Here is a 21,029-nt window from a genome sequence, read left to right on the forward strand (position 1 = left end):
TGCAGTTGGTTTTACATGGACATAATGCTATAACATGGGCAATGGGTTTAAGTCTTGCTGAGGCAAAGAAACATGGCAATTACATGAATTTGGTATTTACAACTCGCCCACCAATGTAGGTCACTCTTGCCACGTAATAAGTAAAAGGGCATCAAGAGTAAAGCCAGCATACATTATGTTTGCCGTACTCTTGATACATGTTTGCTTTACTCTTGATGCCTATTTTGTAATTACGTGGTAAGGCTGGCCTACACTGGTGGGCCAGTCGAGATATTTTTTTTAATGTGCCGCAGTAAAAAATATATCCAGACTGGCCCACCAACATAAGCCAGACTTGCCCCAAATCACAAAATGGGCATCAAAAGTAGAGGGAACATGAATCATGTCTAATTTACTCTTGATGGTCATAAACACATGCAAGTGTGAGGGGGTGGGGGTGTTCCAGGACACAGCATTGAAGCCTCGCTCCCCCTCTCGCACCTCATCTCTTCCCCTCGCACAGAGGCACAAACTTGCATGCACCCATACGTACATATATACATTACAATAGAAACAATCTCCTTGCCTACAACCCCAGTCCCGAGGTAATCTTCCATGAAGGTCCACAGTACCCAGGAAGCAGAGAGAGTTTACTGGTTCCTGAGGGCATTCGCAGGGGAGCCGGAACACCTCCTAAACAACGCCCAGGGAGGCCTAAATGCATGGGGAGCACACAAGCATCCCCTGCGCACAGTTATGCATGCAGTTAACCTGCCTGCATCCCGAATGGATTGTGCAAAGTTGGGGAAGCAAAATACTCTCAGCATTACATGGCCTATTGGGCACGTGCGCTGGGGAACTTAAAGTGTCAAGCGGAAGCAGGTTTCCCTTTGACAGTCATAGACAATCCAGGAGGTCTTGGGATTGCTTTCCTTGAGCTGCATTTGGCTTGTCCATAGTGGACGACGCGCAGGACTGCGCCCCGTCACGCATTATGCAGAAGCCGCCCCTCGTTCTACTCTATGGGTGGACCGAATTAACCATAACTACAGGATCATCAAAAGTACAATCTGAAATATCACTTTACATTTCACAGACGCGTGAGTGCAAGGGGCGCCATGATTCTCGGCTATTCCATCACATTTTATTCCTTTAGTAGTTAAATAAATGTGACATTGCACCAACCACTGGCCAATATGCACAACCATGTATGTATATATAAAAGTATATTATCACTGAAAGAACTTTAATTGAAAGAATGTCATGATAACGATGCAAAATCGAAATATTACTGACATGTCCTAGTTATGCTTAGCAACCCAACCACAATTCCCCCACCGCCATGCACAGTTCATATCACACTTGAAATCACAGATCAACAACATCACTGAGGCTATGACCTATGACATCACCACTGACATTATCAAAGATATTAAACATTATGACTCGTGAGAATAGAGCGTATCCTGGAACTTTGCCTCACTCATAATACCCGCATCAACTTAGGAACAGGACATCGAGCACAGGGTTGCCCCGGGAGTGCTATTTACTGGCCCTGCCTTATGCCTTTGCACTCACACTAGTGCTCTTGTTAAGAGGTCCCTGTGTCTACTGCTGAAACTTCCAATGCTCAAAATGCCCACAGTCAAGGTTCCTTTGTCCTTGGCCTTTGGGCATTGCTCGCAGGGCATGTTTCACATAGCTATGCACCACATGTGGTACACCTTCAAACAGCAGCCAGATGAAATGGACTGGTTGCATTCCATGTGCATGTGGTGGCCATGGGTTGACCTGTGCCCATGCCCTACAGTAGATGAAGTAACCAACTCCAGAGTACCCAGAGATTTTGGAATTGCGCCCGAGGCATGGCTGGCAGTCATGCCCCAAACAGAGTGTCTATATCCACAGTTTCCCATGGTAGAAACTCTGTCTTGGGCATGGCCTTCGGGACCAGCCATCTCCACAGCAGGCACAGGGCGTGGTATGCAGTGATACCTCGAGTATGGGGTATGCCCCAGCCTGTCTGGAGCATGCCCTCCTTCCATGCCACAGACACTTCAGTTCTACCCTCGGCACTCTCTGGGCATGTCTTAAAAACATACCTCATAATGTCTTCCTACTTTAAACACAAACACACTGTCCCCTTTCCCTCTTTGGTGCTATAATTTGTGATGCCATCAGATATGTCAGTGTTGATGCCATTTGTGATTTCATGTGAGGTCATGTGTGTCTCATGTGCTATGTATGTCAGAGGTGAGATATGGTTGTGTTGCTAACCGTAACTTGGGAAGATCAGTGTTTTTTAGGCCTTGCATTGTACTTAGTGCTTTAAGTGGGGTAAGAAATTGAGGGGGGCCCTCATTTGGGAGCTTGGCTTCTATGAGGGGCATGGCCTGAACATTACCATAGTAAGGTACGCAAACATATATATAAATGTATGTAAGCATTTATATATTTGTATGCATAGCTTACTATAGTTTGTGTACTTTTCAAGCCATCATTTATAAACATAGAAATATGTAACATATTTCCATGTTTATAAAAGATGGCTTTAAAAGTAAGGAAACCATATTAAGGTACGCACACAAATATATAAATGCTTGCATTTATATATCTGTTTGCATACTTCAAGATGGCTTGAAAAGTACACAATTCAAGCCATCTTTTATAAAGTTTTGCGATGGACAAAGCCAGAGGCGTCTTTTCCAACAAAGCTATATAAAAGATGGCTTGGATTGTGTACTTTCCAAGCCATCTTTATAAACAAAATACTATGTAAAGATGGTTTGAAAAGTACACAATTGACCCTCAGCGAATCTGGGTACCCTCAGGTTCGCCGAGGGTCAAAGATGACTTGTTGACCTGGGGAGGGGGTAGGGAAACAAAGGGACCGTAACTTCCTCTCGTGACCATAAGGTTGCTGAATTTAAGTGACGCTGTGACTGGCTGGCACTTCTGTGAATCAGCTTGCCTGATTTGAAAATTGTGGAGCATCTCCAGTCGTGGCCGTGGAGGGATAATGTGTCCCGCCTTGGTATGGAGGGATCGGGGGCCCCAGCAGGGCCCCAGTTCAGCCCCACTTTTTGGAGACTGCCGTCGCCAGGCCCCGGCTGGCCCCGACCCACTTAAAGCACTGATTGTAATCATAGATCTATATCATCAGTACAAATCAAGAAATTATGCATTTTGTAATTTCAAAATTCAATATCCTTCTTACACCTACTCCCAAAACCTTGATTTAAAATGTGCTCCATATTAACCATACACCTACACCTTTCTAATCCCTGAATTTAAATATGAATCGCAATTTTGTAGGTCAAGGAAGTGTTGCCCCTGTTTAACCATATCTTTATTTACCAAATATTTCCTAGTGAATTTCGTTTCTCTTTTTATGTAAATAATCTATCAACATGTGTTCAATTGAGTGCCCCAGGAAGAACCAATCTACCACCTGTGCATACAAGGCATGGTCTCCGCCCATACCCGGCAGTCACTGCGTTTGGGACTTGTCTGCACACTATGCCCTGGGCTGGGTGCCACCACCTTCTGTGCCCACTCGGCACTGTCTCATTGTCTATGGTCCCTGTACCTGAGGCATGAGCAAATCTATTCATATTACTTGCTGGGCCAGGGCGCAGCATGATCCAACGTCTGAACCTGCTGGTCAAGGATGCCACAATGTCTTTGCCCATGACAGGACCAAACCTACCTACAGTGCCCACTGAGCACGGTCTACCGATGCGCCAGTGGTGACTGTTCTCAGAGCATTGCTGCTATCAATCCGTACAGCAGTTCTGCTTGTGCTACACTTCAGCACAAATGACCTGTTTGGATTTGGAATGGACATTTAATTTTGACCTCTTATAACTTTGCCTCACAGAGGAACCTTCTCAAAACTTTCCAAAAGTTCAGAGTATGTTGTTAATCTTCTTCAGACAGATTCATTCAGTTCCGCATACACACGGTACAGAACCTCGCCAAACGCTTCGAAGAAATTAGAAGTTGGCTGTAAAAGGGTTTTGGAAAGTTGAAAAGTTGAATGTAGTTCCATTAAAGAGGGCAACGTTATTCACCTCCCAATTACAGTGCTGTATATTATTTGCAACTTGTGTGATTCCCTTTACTGCATACATGCATGTGCATATTTCTCCCATTACCCACCCCCCACACACCAGACACACATTTGTATAATCTAAAATATGTATCAATTGAATTTTAATTCAAGACAACAATGGTTCCTCGTTTATAAAAAAAAAAAAAAAAAAACCTGCAGCAAAAATATCATTGAAAAGCATTTTGAAAGGCTGTTATAAAATTATAATTGTTCTTTTATAACACACTGAATACCCGAGATTGGTTTCTAAGCCTGGGAATTGAACCTGTGTTGCACTGTGTTGTCCTGTTTCCAAGATAAACGCGTTGCCCTTGAACTATCCCCCTCACCAATACCATGTTTGTGTTGCCTACTCTATCGAGCTGTTTCTGTCCTCCGATATAGACATTTCACTGAAAGCATTTACACTAGGTGCCCAGTGGTTCAAGACAGCAATGCTTATTAGCAATGTGAAAGTAGAAAGAGTTGACATGTGATGAATATTGAAGATGTGTGCTGCTATTAACGGCAATTCTCATTACTTGGCAAGAACAGGCCTCGAACTCCTACCTACCAACAAGAGGAGGGACCACGGTGGCCTCCGGGGGCCGGTTCAGGTGCCCTTCCTGTAGGCATGAAGTGATTCTGGACCGGCACGGAGTGTACGGACTGCAGAGGAACCTGCTGGTGGAAAACATCATCGACATCTACAAACAGGAGTCTACAAGGTAAGCACTGCTGACGTCACTAATTTCTGAATGTTCCTATGAAGACCCAACTAATTGATGCAAAGGGTGGGAGCACAGAGAGAACATGTACGATTGATGTGTAGTACCAAAGGAAGACTCATTGGGCCTCATTACGAGGCTGGCAGCCGTGCAATGAAAGGTGCCGGTAAGGGACCGGCACCGTTCATTCCGGGCCACCACATTACGAGGTCTGCAGTGGTGCCCGCTCTGGACGCCTGGCCAGACCAGACATGCAAAGTGGGACCCGCTAGCAGTACAGGATGCTAACAACGGGCCCGTCATTAACGGGGCCATTGTTAGCATCCTCTCTATTCCCATTGAACCCTATGGGGGCTCAAATGGGAATGGGGATGTACCGGGTCCCGCGAAAGGGAATTACCGGGCCCTCCAAGGCCGGAATGGCCCGGTAAGTCCCCTTTTGCGGGAACCAGAAGTAGACCCGAGTTTCAGGGTAGCCATGCCGCTAAAAACGGCATGTCTACCTCCAAACTCGTAATGAGGCCCGCTGTGTGAGTTATAAAATAGCTGTACAATGGTTGTAATTGTTAGTTCTTCAAGGAACATTATGTTTTCATGTATTTATTAATTTGATTAGTTATTTGTTAGGTTCCAACTACAACAAGTCACTGGGTGATCCTTTTATTTAATTGGGTATTTATAACACGCTTTATACCCAGTGGCTTCTAAGCACGGACCCCGGGTCCATACCTTTGTTGCTCTGTGTGGTCTTGCTTCCAAGGTGAGGACGTTGACCCTGAACTAACGTCCCGGGACAAGGGAGAATATTCAGATCAGGCAAGTGCAGAATAACTTAATACAGAAAGTGCTCAGTAGACAACGTGTGCTTAGTACAAGAAACGTGATAAGGTACAACCATGATGCTTAATGTAAATTATACAGAAACAATTGTCAGATAGGACCACACTAGAATAGGGGGGGCAATCAGAGAGGAGGGACAGGAGAATGGAAGTGCAGGAATCTAAAGAAGCATGGGGTGGGTAAGTGGCCAGAAAAATGCTTTGACCGAATCAGGGAAAAAGGGTGAAAAATGTTTTAAGGAGAAGGGCCTCCAGTCTTTTTCTGACACAGAGATATTTTTCTACACCTCTCACGTCGGGTGAGAGGGAAATCCAGGCAGAAACCCCATCAGTCTCAAGTGCTTTCCCGCTGTGTTTTCTTTTAAGGGGGCTTTGATAAAGTTCAGAGGAATGGATGATGTTATCTAGCTTAAAGGCCAGAATTTACTGGTCTTAGTTTGGGCCAAAGTCCAGAAGGCTCTGTGCAGGATGCAGAGGGTTTTACATTGTGCGAGGTCCGTTACATGAGCAATGAGGGCTTGGGTTTGGGTGATGTAGTTGTGCGGTTTAAGGCCCAGTCCAGTAGCCTTGTTCTGGCTCATCTCAAGTTGGTGAGTAAGGTGTTTTGGAACACCTGGGTAGAGGCTGTTACAGTAGCCCAAACCTGAGATGATCATAGCTGAAGGAGCTTGCTCTCTTTGGGACATAGTTAGCACTGGTAGGATTCTACTGAGAATATATGCAGCTGGAAATGAGAGATTTTTTGTGACGTCATGAATCTGCTGGGTAAGGGATATAAACCTGCTTCATTCCGAGTAGGGCGGTAAGGGTTAACGGTCACCGGTAATGAGACCGGTGCCGTTAAACCCTTACCGCCCTACTACGAGTTACCTTTGCGGGTTCTTCCTTAACGCCTGCTTCTAGCAAAGGGACTCCGGGGTCAATAACGGTACCGTAATTTACGGTACCGTTATGCCGCCTTCCCCCTTCCCATTGAGCCCTATGCGAGCTGAAATGGGAATGGGGAATGGCCCTGGTGAATGGGGAGTTACCGGTCCCTCCGACCTCGGAATGGACCGGCAATTACTCCATTTTCCAGGCCGGAGTTTGGACGAGTTCGAGGGAGCCATGCCGCAAATAGCAGCGTGGTTACCTCCGAACTCGGAATGAGGCCCAAGACATTTTTAGCAGATCTGGGGAGAATGGGGGGACGTAATGGAGGTGGGCTGACGCAATGGAGGTGTGCTAGGAAAAAAGAAGAGAAGGCAGAATGTAGGGTCAAAATGGAAGATTTCAGTTATTTTATAATGCTTTCAGGCTGAGGCTGTTATCGCACATCCAACCCTGGATGCTTAGTAGACAGCCGGGAACTATTGTAGAGTCCAGGGATGAACCTGTGCGTTGGAACATGATCTGTGTATCATTTGGGTATGTCTGGATGCATGCATTTCTGTCTATTAGGAACGAGGCAATCAATTCTAGCACCACGTTATCTATGCCAAAGGAGACGTTTAAGTGATTAACTAGGATTAACGGTGGCAAAAGTCTCTGATGAGTCCAGGAGGATAAGGATAGCAGCAGTGTTTTTATCCAGAGCATATGGGAGTCCATCCCCCTTGTATAAGAGGGCAGGAGCCATGCTTTTGGAAGGTTGGAACCGCAACTGATAATCTTGGTGAAGGTTGTTTGCTTCTGTGTCTTCCATCAGCTCTTGTATGTCTACAGGATATTGCCAATGAATAGTGTGTTCACAGTTGGGTGGTAGTGTGCTGTGCTACTAGGTTTGTGTCAATATTTATTTTTAGGAGTGTGATGCAGGTTTCCTTGAAGGGAAAAGTGAAAGCATCTGACTACAATGAGATATTGAGCTGAGAAGCTGCTGGTGTGCTAGGATGGGGATGTTCTCCATGCTGGCTTTAGCAGGGCAGGGATGAACTAGTTCCCAGGAGGGGAATTGGTCAAATCTTTTGTTGTCCGATTGATGAGCTGTGCCGCAGGATGCAAGGTATGGATCTATGGTACGATCAGACATTGTAATCCAAATTGCCTGAATCTGAATTGCTTCTTTGATTATGTGTTCAGTTGGATTAATGAAATATTCTCATGAACCTTCCCGCCCCCTTCCAATTAAGGACTTTACGAGGTCTGCAGTTGAAATATGACAAATATAATTCAGAGTCGTGACATCTCTTCAGGGATTCAGACTGGACTTCTTTATCTAGTTTGATATCTTCATAGTATGTCAGTGAGCGCTGTAGTTAAAAATGAATGTTTTCAGTCTTTTTAGCAGTACATCAGACCAGGCTTGCTACTAGGAAAAACAAACATATTCCATATCCCATGGTCCTTGAGAATGAGAAATAAAGAATGCAATTCTGAGATGCCTGAAGAGTAATTGGCGAGATGACTCGAGGCACGAAGTTGTGTGATGGGTTGCCCATCATGCCAGATACAAGTGATCATCTACGGTTCTTGATTTGTGATTTAGCAAATGGCAGATACCAGCAGCGTGTGCACTCATAATGGGCCCAGTGTGGCCCTGCATCAAATACAATGACACTAAAAAAATGAAATAAATTCGAACTATGCATATTCATAAAACAACTCAGACAATTCAATAGATCTGGCTGTGTGTCCAGGAAATTACATTAAAAATCACCAATTCACATTCATTTAGTCTGATTCACAACTAGACTTACTTGCATCACTCTAGCTGCATGGCACATGTGAAAGGATAAAGGTGTTCATTAGATTTCTCTGCAGGAGAACACTTCCGCATGTACTATACATCTTCTGATTTTCAGGCTGAAGACACAATGGGCCTGATTCACAGAACGTTTTCCTATGGGATTGCGCCATTATAAAACACTTCCATGAATCAGGCCGAATATATCCGTCTGGCGAAAGAAACCTGTCATTGATTGTGCTGAATATATTTCAGACAGAACCGTCATCAGGAGAAACAAAGTAAAGGTATTTTGGTAGATTTCTAATGCTGCCGGCCTTTTGCATGATCCGGGGATGCCACCAAATTACGGTTCGGGATGGTGGGTGTCAGTAGTCTTCTGCTCTCTTGGCAGAGCCACCTCTGTCGAAGCTCCTATTCTCACATAAGAAGGCCGTACCCATGTCACAGCCTGATGCAGTAGTTTAAAATCTGTTTCCCCTGCACCCTGTGACTAGTTAGAATAGTACATGTTTGATTGATCATTAAAATCCACCACAAGACTCTCTCCTTTTTGCTGGGCTATATAAACCTCTATGTACTCTCCCAAGTCCTATTCATTGCATCTCCTATATCCTCCCTCTTGTCCTGACCTTCTGGCTCAATGCCCTTGTTCATTGTATCCTGAATGTCTGTGTCTTTTGACATCTTCCACCCCAGACTTGAAGTAATTTCGCAAAGCACCAGGTACCTCCAATACTCTTAATATCTCACTTAGCCCCCGCAATTATGAATTTCTTCTCATCCCCGTTTGTTATTTCGATGACCAAACAGATCCTTTTTTTCTATACTGGAGAAGGTTCCTTTAAGTCCAAAATGTGCAAGGCTTAGTGACGGCATAACCTCTGAAATGTTCAAATCGCTTTTTATTTCCTTCTAGTGCTGCTTTAAAAAGAAATCAAACTGCACATCAATTTTCCCAGCCCTTGACTGTTAAGGGGATCGCTTTGTTTTAATAAACCTTTCACTATCTCCCTAATTACTGCATCTCCAAAGGCCCACTCCGACCCAACTCACTTAACCTGTCATCTATATTATTTCAGATGACTATCAAAAATATGTGCTACAACAATGAGGTGGAACAAATATGCATGCAGGTTTTATTTAACAGAAAATTAATCAACTTGCATGAGGCACAGAAATTATGAACGTGATCCTAGAGAAGCCTGTAATTTTACCCTTAATGAAGAATAACCCAAGGGGACGTGGCATGAAAGAAGTCAAGATAGCCACTTCTAAAGCCTTCCACCAAGTTATCTGGTATTTCCATCTAATTCCTATCCATCAAATGCTATCCATCGAAATGTATTAATTGAATTGTGTTTCCATTGAAAAGCATATTCATTGAATGAATTTCGATGGATAATTTCGATAGATAATTAGGGTTAGGGCTAGATTTGGGGTTGGGGTTAGATTTAGGGTTAGATTAAGGGTTAGATTAAGGGTTAGATTTAGGGTGCGAGTTAGGGTTAGAGTTAGGGTTAGGTTTGGGGTTAGATTAAGGGTTAGATTAAGGGTTAGTTTCAGGGTTAGATTTAGGGTTACATTAAGGGTTAGATTAAGGGTTATATTTAGGGTTAGAGTTAGGGTTAGGGTTGGGTTAGGGTTAAGGGGGGTCTGCGTGGGGTTGGGGGGGGTAGGTGGGTACCCCCCGCAATATACAATAAACACAAGTTTCGATGGATATGTACTTTTAATGCAAAAGATAGCATTTCGATGAATCTAGTTTCAATGGATTTCTTACGAAGCATTTCAATTTCGATGCATAATTTTCAATGCAAAAACCATAAACCTTCCACCAACCACCCCGCTCAGTTGAGTGGAGTCTCTCAGAGGGATCCAGAAGCCCATGCCCTGTCTTCATTGTAAGAATTGACCAGAAGATATTGGGCCAGACATCATTAATGGCTACTGTCTTTTGAACACACCTGCTAGCCTGTAATTTTGTCTTCCATTTATTTTTACTTTTTCCTGAAAGATACTGCCTACTGATGCACTTGATTAGTATTGTTCTGTTCACTTCATATGTTTGTCATGAAAAAGCATAAAGCGCATTGACACTGCAATGTCATTACTTTTTTTGTCTGCTGTGATTGGTTCTGTGTGATTTCATTGCTTTCTTTTTATCGAAGTAGATTTGGTTGAATTATTTATTTTGTAATGTTTGTCTTTGCCAAAAATATATGCAGAGGTGAGGACCCCTCCCCCCTACAACCTCCATTGGCCCCCCTACATTAATAATTATCCTAAACCCACCCCCAAATATCTTTTCAGCAAAATATGTGAAAACAAATTCTTCAAAATCTATTTGTACGAATTCTGCAGCGGCCAAAACTGCTGCAACACTGTGAGGGACTCTAACATTGTTTGATCTTTTCATCAAACTGCACTGGACTGCCCTTAGATCAGACTAATATGTAAAAGGATATCTTCCTCTTGTACAACAGTTGAGATACCCCTGAAAGCCATACAGACCACAGAGCAAATTATTTTAGCTTTTTGTGAAAAGGAATGGGTGTTTATTTCCTATCTAGGCATAGTCTGGAATATTGAGTGGTCATGGTGCATCTGGGTTGGGACACGTTGCCTTGTGCCTTTGTATTATGTTTGAATGTTTGAATGTATGAGCGAACCGGGCCACACAACCCACTTCATGTTACACCACTATCAGATACTCTTTGTTAAGAGAGAGTTTAGTCAAAAGATTTATCATGCTAAACACCAGACTCCTTTCTTTTATATAAGGTTTATGCTGTATTTTTATCCATCAAGCCTGCCATGCCTTCAATTTAGTACTGTTGTGAGACATTACAACATTTTACTGGATATTGAAAGTGCAAAGATTCATTAAAATTCTGGATCATGTGAAAAACATTCTAATTCATGATCAGTATTGAGTCCTTCTTTAATCAATCTTGTATTGAAGATAAAGAGTTCTTGGGCTCCTTCTCTATCCAGTCTTTCAACTTTATCAATGCCATGAAACCAGATGTCTTCATTGTTGTCTAGTGATGATCTTTAGTTTGATCTTAAAAATGTTCTTTCTAGTTCAACACTAGAATGGAATGTGCTTATGTGGAGTAGGCACATAAATATGTTTTTTTTTTAAATTCATACAGGCATGTCAGAAGATCTTGACAAATACACAAACAGGCTGAATCAAAATCTCTTTAGTGTAGAACAAATCAGCACATTGAGTTCAGATGCCATCACATTATTAGATCTGCATATTTATGTTACTAACAACATGCTACAAACTAAAACATATACGAAGAGAAGCAGAAGTAAACTCAATATTCCATGTATCACGTAATCATAAATGTATTACCATAAGACACATATTCAGAGAAAAACGGGAAATAATTCATTCAAAATGAATGAGGCCAAATAAAGGAATTGCAATTGCATATAGGTAGGACTAGAGGCTGACTCAGAGGATATGTTAAGAAACATTGAACAAGCAACTCTTAGTTTCACCACGCGTAACAAATTACCTGCTCACGCCAAAGCATAAAACAAAGATTCTGAAAGATAAAAATTAAGAGAGGTTCAATGCCGAATATTCATCACATATTTGTCTAATTTACAAAAAATTACAAAAACATTGTCATTTTCTAACATTTGATAATGTATTCAAGGAATAGATTGTTGCTAAACCAGTAATGGTTTACCAGCAAGCACCACATTACAAATCAATTGAGTCCTAGCTATATGTGCGTCAAACCTACGGGAACAAACACATCTTGAAGGCATATTACAGAAACTTTAAAAGCTCAGTTTTTCCCACTATTAGAGATCAGGTAAAAATAGCCCTAGTGCAAAACACGTACTCTTTCGATAGATTTTTACACAAGTCTATGGGCCTCTTTACGGGTCTAGTGGTAACTGTGCTGGTAAACCGGCAGGTTGTCGCCGGACCCTTAATGAATTACTGGTGTCTGACTTCCCAGTGCCACTGCTCTAGTCCGAGTCCGGTGGCCGGGAAGACAGGCATCAATAATTTTTTAATTCCCATCGAGTCCTACGGAATGGGGAACACGGATGCACTGGCACCCTTAATAACAGTGCCGGTGCTTCTGTGAAACTTTGCGGGCAGTTGCCGTTCCGCCCGCCAGCTCTGGCCCTGGCAGGCGGGATGGCACCCGCCCGCAGAGTCGTACTGTGCTGGTCCGGAAACACGGGTGCTGGTAGGTTTACCAGCACTGGTGTTTCCGGACCGGCACAGTCATAATGTGGCCCTATGTCTGCTCTAGAACGTAAAGCGGAACAGTACTAGCAGTAGGATGAACTTTGCCCTAGTGCAAACATTCATTGAAATAATATTTTCTTTTGCACTAGAGAAATGTTCTCCCTGGTGCTAATACAGTGAACAATTGCACTTGCACTGGTGCAACGTTTCTGTAATACGGCCCTTGGTTGGCCCACAACCTTAAGGGATTTTTCAAATATGGGGCATGTCATATGTGCCTCTTTGCAGTGCACAAATTTCAAACGTATTACAGTGAAAACAATAGAGAAATTGTTATAAGAGAATGTACGAATTTGGGAACATCTCCGGGCATATAAATCAAGGATGAAATGTACTTGCTGTCAAAAACAACTACGACTGGGCAGTAAAGGGGACATTCCATTTCTTAGCATTGAGAACGTTGAAAGACTGGATAAATGATTAGACTTAGAATATGGGATTGAGTAAAGATGAACACGATTCTGACCATGCATTAAATGCATTTTGACATGATTCAATGTTGTCTTGGCTGTGATTAGTCTGTGTCATTGAAATGCCCAGTATGATGGCAAAATCACTGAGAAGACAACAGAATCAGTCGTAAAGGTACGGCACGGCATGTCTGATATATTTCATTAATTAAAAATGCAACAGGAACCTTATGCAAAGGGCAGATTTTGCGTGTTTTGCGTGATATGTATTGTGACCTACTCTCCCTAAACAAAGAAGAGAGTAATGAGAAACTGACTTAATAGAAGGGACGGGTTACTTAGACTTAGCCCCGTCAACCTATTTGAGCTTTTGTTCATTATCATTAGAAGACATTATAGGCACAACTTGTAAGTAGACATTGTGAACAGAGACACCATGCACACCTCAAAAATCTGCGTCCTCCAAGAGTCCCATGCACTTGCCTCTCACCTCCAGTAAAGTCCAAGGTGAGTGCCCTTAACCAGAAGCACCGATATATAAACCTGGGCTGGTAAGAGGGGAACTGCCCAGCCCCTGTTTATAAGTGAAAGATGAAACTTCAGTGGGAATGTTAAAGTGAAGTGAGGCAGACTGTGCCCCTGGAAGGTATGGTTTACCTTGTGGGTTAAGGGGATGTTGGGATGGCGTCTTTATAAACCTCACATACCTCTCCCATGATTTTAGTAGCAATGCCAAGATGAGCTTTTATAAATCCAATCTAACAGAATTGGAGAATATTGTGGAGATTAATAACTGCATTTACTCTTGATACACCCTTGATTTCTGAGTGCACCCTGCCTGGTAAACCTGAACAAATGCACCTGCATCATTTTAAATACGAGTGTGCAGTGCAGTGTTTTACACATGTTTCAAACATACAAAAGTCTACAATTGGCACAATGTGTGTGTAGAGACACCATACAAAGGCGTGCAGCTTGTACATTCACCCATATATTCAGCAAAAATATACATCCTCAAAGAGCTCCATGTGAGGAATTCGAGCATCCGCACAGAGACAGTACGCTCACCTGGGCTATTTGATTTTTTAATAATGAGAATGAATGATGGGAGATTAGCCTCCAAAAATGTGTGCGGCCATTCTGCACCCATTTTATATGCTCACTGCATGAAACGCATAGTCACGTGTACTCTGGGAAGACACATCCTACAGGTGCCATCTTCCCCACTCATATGCAGCTAGAATGTGACAGCCACAGGTACATCAAAGCATCTCAAGAAGGGGGAAGGCATGCCTTCCTCCAGCCATGGACAGCCTAATTCAAATATCAATGGCTCCATGGATCTTCTTTTCCCTTGTCTAATCTGGCATGTGGCAGTGCATACTAATGAGAGATAATTGGGGCAAGCCTTCAAGTGGCTTGGTTGTCAGAACAGACAATAGGAAAAGGAGAGCTAACACCCCTTTGGTATGCAATGTGTCAGCTTGAAGCTAGTTCCCACCCCTCTGTATGAAAGGCAGTTAAATGCATCTCTGGGTCCACTATTTACCATAGGAAAACCCTTGCATAGCTGACCCCTTTCAGAGGGGAGAAGTATGTGATTTGGGGGAGACACGAAGTTTGCTCTCGCCACATACTTCAAGGGAGACCTGCGCTTTAAACAAGAGTCACAGTGGGCTCAGTTAACCAGAGAGACACTTTGATCTACAATAGACAGGAAAATGGGTGGTTCTTAGATATATGTTGTCACTCTTCACCTTTTCCTGTCGCAGAGCATTCTGGTCATGACCTCATGCATAACAGAAGATTGTTGGTGGGGACCCAGGATTGGTTTATTAAGGTAGGCTTAGCCTGCACCAATCACTGGGGCCCATTTGGCTTTAAGAGGGGGCTGAACCCCTCACTTAGCAGACCAACCGACGACTTCAAAAGGAGTAAGAGGAAGGACTCATATGGACCCGAGCTGAAGGTACAGTCTACATTACTTCTTCTTCCAGTGAAGGAAGGCCAGGAGTTCCAAGAGGGAAGTAAGATCCCTCCCCTAAACATCTCAATGGGAACAGAGGGAGATACCGGACTCAGAGGACCCATCCAGCAGCTCCAGAACCGGTACCCAGCCAGCAGACAGCGTGCACTGCTAAGTTCTGCCAGCAAGCTTCCTAGGTGGGAAGTGCCGGAGAGTCTCTGGACAAAGGACAATGCTGTTGCCTGCAAACACTCTCCTATGCTTTGAGCCGTCTGCCTTGTTGCGAGGAGCCCTGAAAAGAAGCTAGGAGGAGTACCACACAAGCATCAACCAGCGTCCATCTTTTAAGGACATTTTTGAGACCGTCGAGACCATGAACGGTGTCCGGCTGCACTGCTGACTGTTGTCACGCTGCAGTCTTTAGAGCCATCTGAGCTGCCTCGACCAGCGTCCCAGATCTGCCATCCATCACAGAAACAGCGATTCTTGGCCCGAGCCACCACGCCAGCCAGCTTGCAGCTCTCCGTCCAGCCTTGCTTGCCGAACTGCCTGCCGCCTGATACCTCCAGCTGTCTCCCACCACGAACTCTGTTTTAGGAGCTGTTGAGCACCCTGAAACTGCCTTGCACTATCAAGCATCAACAACTTCTTAAGCACAAGGTACATTGTGGTTCTGCCCCCCTGGTCCTTCTCCAAAGGCCCCTAGAGACAGTTACGACCCTTTGCCCCTTGGTGTTGAAACCAAACAACCTTCAACAGTAAGACGGATTGCTTTACCAACTACCCTCCTGTCAGTATCCAGAGTGCATCCCTTTCCTTCATGAAACTCTCTGTCCTCTGTGTTCCTTTACAGGGTTCGTTTACTTTGTAGTGTGCTAGAATTGTCTGTTGTAGTAAACCGATATTCATCCCGCGACCAACGGTGCCACAGAAGTTGATTCGTCACACACCATATGCTTTCCTCTTACATCCAGTAAAGACTGACACAAGTGCCTTCCCTAGCACTGCCGATATTTACCACTTCTGGCATAACATCCCCTGGAAGAGATAGCTTATTGTGTGGACGAGGGGATGTTGGGATGGCATATATGTATATTTGATTACAAACTTTCAAGGGAAAAGAAGACATGGTTCTCTTTTATGGTTATAAATGGCAAGATGTTAATAATGAATGGCACATTTAGACAACAAAAACATTAAATGAGGGCATCTTATGAATGCAAAACATTCAATCCACTGAAATTCAGAAATGTTTACCAATGCAACCTTAACTCTACCCCAGCCTAGAACTTTTCATGATGTCACACATGACAGTATAAATAATATCACAATTGATCTCATACGTGATATCAAAGATGACATCACTAACGATGGGTGCAATGCAGCTTTAAGCCATAAGCATTTCACAAAGTGTATCCTATACACCAATGTGCCAATCACAGTGCCACTACCAACACTACCCACATCATGTGCCCTTGTACATGACCGTGGCCTGCACTGTGCTCATGTGTCTCACCTGGAGAGATCATTCCAGGATTGGACATGTGGGGCTCGGCCACAGTCTGTTACATGTCAAACATGCATAATGCTGTCAATCATCCTTCCGACTTAAACGGGCATCATTGCGCTGGGTAATAGTATTAGGGGAACATACCTGGAGGGCTTGTACCCGTGAAGGAAAGGTCAGTGTTGGCAGATCTCTGCACTGGTTTTTGCTTTGAAAGATTTATTTTTTCACAATCTGAAAACAGATTTAATGTCTCATTCCATCGGAGAATAAACTGTTGCAACAGCTGCACGTGTTTCCCCTTGTGGAGAGACACGGGTAAGAGAAGTTATGACCTTTCCACTCCTTACAGAAAAATCTTAACGGTTCGGGTGGTTTGCAAAACACCAAGGGATACATTATGGGATTGGCAGTGTTTCCTTCAGAAATACTGCCAGAGTGTAATATTGCTACCGCATGCGGTAATCCTGCGGTGATTCCGAGCCATGCAGACCTCTAAGATTGTCGTCATTTTGGAGTCCTATAGGAACTGCTGGGGTTCGGTAATTACCGTATGTTGTAATGCATTGGTGTGATAATGATTACTGCCACACAAAAGCAGGTGCGAGGTGGATTTTCAAGCATGAATTTGGCAGATTGGTAAAACATCTGGAATGACAGAATTTCGAATAGACACCAAATACCAACCCAGCTTTCAGAGTTGTGCACTGCTTCTTAGCATGACCGCAGCCTTTATTTCTCCACAGAAAAGAAGAGTGTCCAGTGGCCTGACCATGCCATAGAGTAGGAAGTGGCAGGATTGAGTGGTGAAGAGTGTCCAGTGGCCTGACCATGCCATAGAGTAGGAAGTGGCAGGATTGAGTGGTGAAGAGTGTCCACTGGCCTGACCATGCCATAGAGTAGCTAGTGGCAGGATTGAGTGGTGAAGAGTATCCAGTGGCCTGACCATGCCATAGAGTAGGAAGTGGCAGGATTGAGTGGTGTAAATTTACCTGGCAGATTGATTATTCCATATGTCAACGCTTGCTCAAGTAGAAGGAATCTTAGTGAGGATCCTGAGAACCTGCTTGATGCATGCGAGATGGCAGCACAGACTAGTAGACATCAGGCGTCGGCCCACCTTCACAGTCGTCAGAATGACGTATCAAGGTGGAATGGGATTCGTTTTCCACTGCAGGGCAAGAGCAGTAAAAGGATTACATTTCAAAAGGCCAGATCATAGACGGAATTCGATTACAAAGGGACAGGTTTTCTGATTGTAAATATGGAAATGCAAGTTCACCATGTTAAAAATTGCACAAGATACATCCTGGACGTGACAAGCAAACACAAATCAAGCCAATGGCATGTACATGGCAATCTAATATTTGAAGGCCTACAGGTCAATCGTACTGCATTTCGGTGGTAATAAATATGTGCTGGTATACGTGTGTGCCCTACAGACTCTCTCTCTCTCTCTCTCTCTCTCTCTCTCTCTCTCTCTCTTTCTCTCTCTCCATCTCTCTTCTATCTCTGTCTCTCCCCCTCTATATCGCTCTCACCTCGAGCCTGATGCCGGAGGTAAATCCTCCACTCCAGGGCCATACTCGTAGTATGGCGGAGCGGGAACATTGACAGTAATTACGTTAGCGTCAACTTTTTCCCACTCCGCCATACTTGTAATGAGGTCCATTATTCCCTGTGTCTTTGTATTATGTTTGAATGTTTGAATGTATGAGTGAACCTGGCAACGTAACCCATATTTCCTGTTAAAGCACTATTCACATACTCTTTGTTAAGAGAGAGTTTAGTCAAGAAACTGATCATGCTAAACACAAAAAAACTTTTTTTTATATAAGGTGTATGTTGTTGTTTTAATCCATCATGCCTGCCATGACTTCAATTTAGTACTATTGTGAGGGATTACAGCATTTCATTGGATATCGCAAGTATAAAGATTAATTTCAATTGTATAAAAGCCACAGGGTCATGTGGAAAAATGTGTAATTCATGATCAGAATTGAGTCATTCCTTCATCAATCCTAAATTGCAGATGAATAGTTCTTGGTCTCCTCCTCTATCCATTCTTTCAACTTTATCATTGCCATGAAACCCAATGGGCCTCATTACAAGGTTGGAAGTAGCCTTGCCGGTAAAACCGACAAGGCTACCTCAAAACTTGCAAGAAAGTCCGGCACCCGCGAATGGGCAATTACTGTGGTATTTCGGCCCCGCTGGACCCAGTTATTGCCCTTTCGCGGGTGTCAGAATCGGGTGGTCCCCATTCCCATTTGAGCGCCATAGGGCTCAATGGGAATGGGGATGCCTGTAACACCGGCACTGTCCATAACAGTGCCTGTGCTGCAGGCATGCTGTGCTAGCGGGTGCCTTTTATTCTGCCAGGTCAGACACAACTCAGAGTTTGCCGGTCTGGATACAACGGTACCAGTAAGTTTACCGGTACTGTTGTATCCGGACTGGCAAATTTGTAATGAGGCCCAATGTCTTCTTGTTGTCTAGTTGGTGTTATTTAGTTTGAATTTGAAAATGTTCTGTCTAGTTCCAAACTGGAATGGAATGTGCAAATGTGGAGGAGGAACATACATGAGATTTTTGTAATTTATACAGGCACGTCACAAGACCTTGACAAACACACAAACAGGCTGAATGAAAATCTCTTTAGTGTAGAATTAACCTGCACATTGAGTTCAACAGGCTAGAAAATAAAACATATAAGAAGAGAAACAGAAGAAAACTCAATATTCCATGTATCACGTAATCATAAATGTATTACCAGAAGACACATGTCCAGCGAGAAACCGGAAATAATTCATGCAAAATGCAAATCAGGCAAAATAAAGGAATTGCAATTGGACGTAGGTAGGACTAGAGGCTGACTCAGAGGATATGTTAAGAAACATTGAACAAGAACTTACAACGCGTGAGAAAGACACTCTAGTTATTTCGTTAACAGTCTGAACAATCCTCTTCCTCTATCTTGTGCGATTGGGGCAGTCCCACGCCATGTGAAGATATATCCTGGTTTGCCTGCAATGCACCAGCATAGTCCAGATTCCCTTTTAGAGAAATGTGTTATGTGCCTCTGGGTAAGATACTATTGTGAGGATGTTTTGAAAGTCTGCGTATTGAAAACTAGGTTAGGCCTTCTTCGCCCCGTACCATATTTTCTTCCATGCCTTTCCGTCTGGGTCCTTACCTAGGTCTGTGTCATGAGTGAGTGTACGAAGATAGAGATGGGCTTGCAGGTGCCAGCAAGAGTTTGTAAAAGTTAGAGATTAGACCCATACATTTCTGTAAGGAGAACATGAGTTTTTCGAATGCAGTTGGCGTTGTTGTGGCTCCCTCTATTATTCTAGGACTGAAGATCCAATAGCGCCTCTGTAAATGATGCGTGCGTTCATGATTCCCCGACCCAAAGGTAGCCTTACAGTCATTGAAAGTCACAACCTCCCCCCCAGTGAAGAGATGAGATATAAACTCACATTCTCATCTTCTCCAGTATTCCAAGCCCTCCTAGTTATAAACCAGGGAGAACTGCGGAAAACAATGTATCATTATGATTGGGCCTGGAGTGCATGCCAAGAGAGTCTTATGTGCCGGTTTGTCCCAGTCCTTGAAAGTAGTGGCTGTTGTTGGATGTTCATAGGCCTGGCAGGGCCTGCCAGATCATGTATCCTAATGGCCTGCTAACTACCTTGTCTTCTAGGGTTTTCCAATACTTTCCTGAGATTGGATCAGTCCAGTCCCTTTTGACCCGCAATCGTGATGCCTGAAAATATTTTATTATATTATGGCATCTCAGTCCCTCTCACTCCCTGGACTGGAAAAGCTTTCTATGGGCTACTCTATGGAGGGAACCTCTCCAAATTAAAGAAAAATTTAGCATGCTGTGCAGGAAGCCTTCTGGCACCATCACCGGTAATGTCTGAAAAAGGTAAGGAGTCGTCGACGGGCTAACTTAATTCTTGAAATCCTACCATACATGGATATTGCCCGGTTTTTCCATGCCTTAAGGTCCCCTTTCGTCTTCAAAACATATTGCCCTGATGAATCTGTCCCCAAAACCTAGTGTACCCAACACCCCACACGGAACAGGCCAACAGACACAGAAATGTCTTATATAAAATGGAGTAGTAAATCACTCTGGGCCTGGCACTTTATACGTTGGAATCTCCTCATTAGTGATAGCGTTTTCCAAGGATTTTTTGTCAACAGGGATTGCTGATTACAGCTAGCCGGGATTTCCGAGACCCCACTTCCATCTGAATTTTCAGCAGAACCTAGAGAGGAGTAATATTAATTCAAACGGGCCAATTTTGCAAAAACTCTAAAATGTGCACCTTTTCTGGATTCCTTGGACACCATACATAGCTCACGTTAATTTCAGTTTTTACTTTACAGGACAAAAGCCCTCTAGCCTTGGTGCACGCTCCCTCGTACTAAATCTGCTTAACCACGCGCAGCGCAAATTCAGCTCTATTAGAGCCAAAAACATTTAATTGCTTCCTTATCTCCTCTAATCGGCAGTAAGCCTTACAGGACCCTGAGCATCCC

The 21,029-nt window shown here is 43.7% G+C and overlaps 1 protein-coding gene across 2 annotated transcripts in view; it reads left to right on the top strand.

Annotated features, from left to right (window-relative positions):
* TRIM55 (tripartite motif containing 55) overlaps nucleotides 1–21,029 on the top strand; it is a 508,360-nt gene that overhangs the window by 44,902 nt on the left and 442,429 nt on the right. For both annotated transcript variants that reach the window (XM_069621126.1, XM_069621125.1), the window contains exon 2: nucleotides 4,628–4,800. In XM_069621126.1, coding sequence (XP_069477227.1) covers nucleotides 4,628–4,800 — 173 coding nt within the window. The remainder of the gene's footprint in view (nucleotides 1–4,627; nucleotides 4,801–21,029) is intronic.

This window comes from Ambystoma mexicanum, chromosome 5q (genome assembly GCF_040938575.1).
Source record: "Ambystoma mexicanum isolate Mex_15411 chromosome 5q, UKY_AmexF1_1, whole genome shotgun sequence".
Lineage (NCBI taxonomy): Eukaryota > Metazoa > Chordata > Amphibia > Caudata > Ambystomatidae > Ambystoma > Ambystoma mexicanum.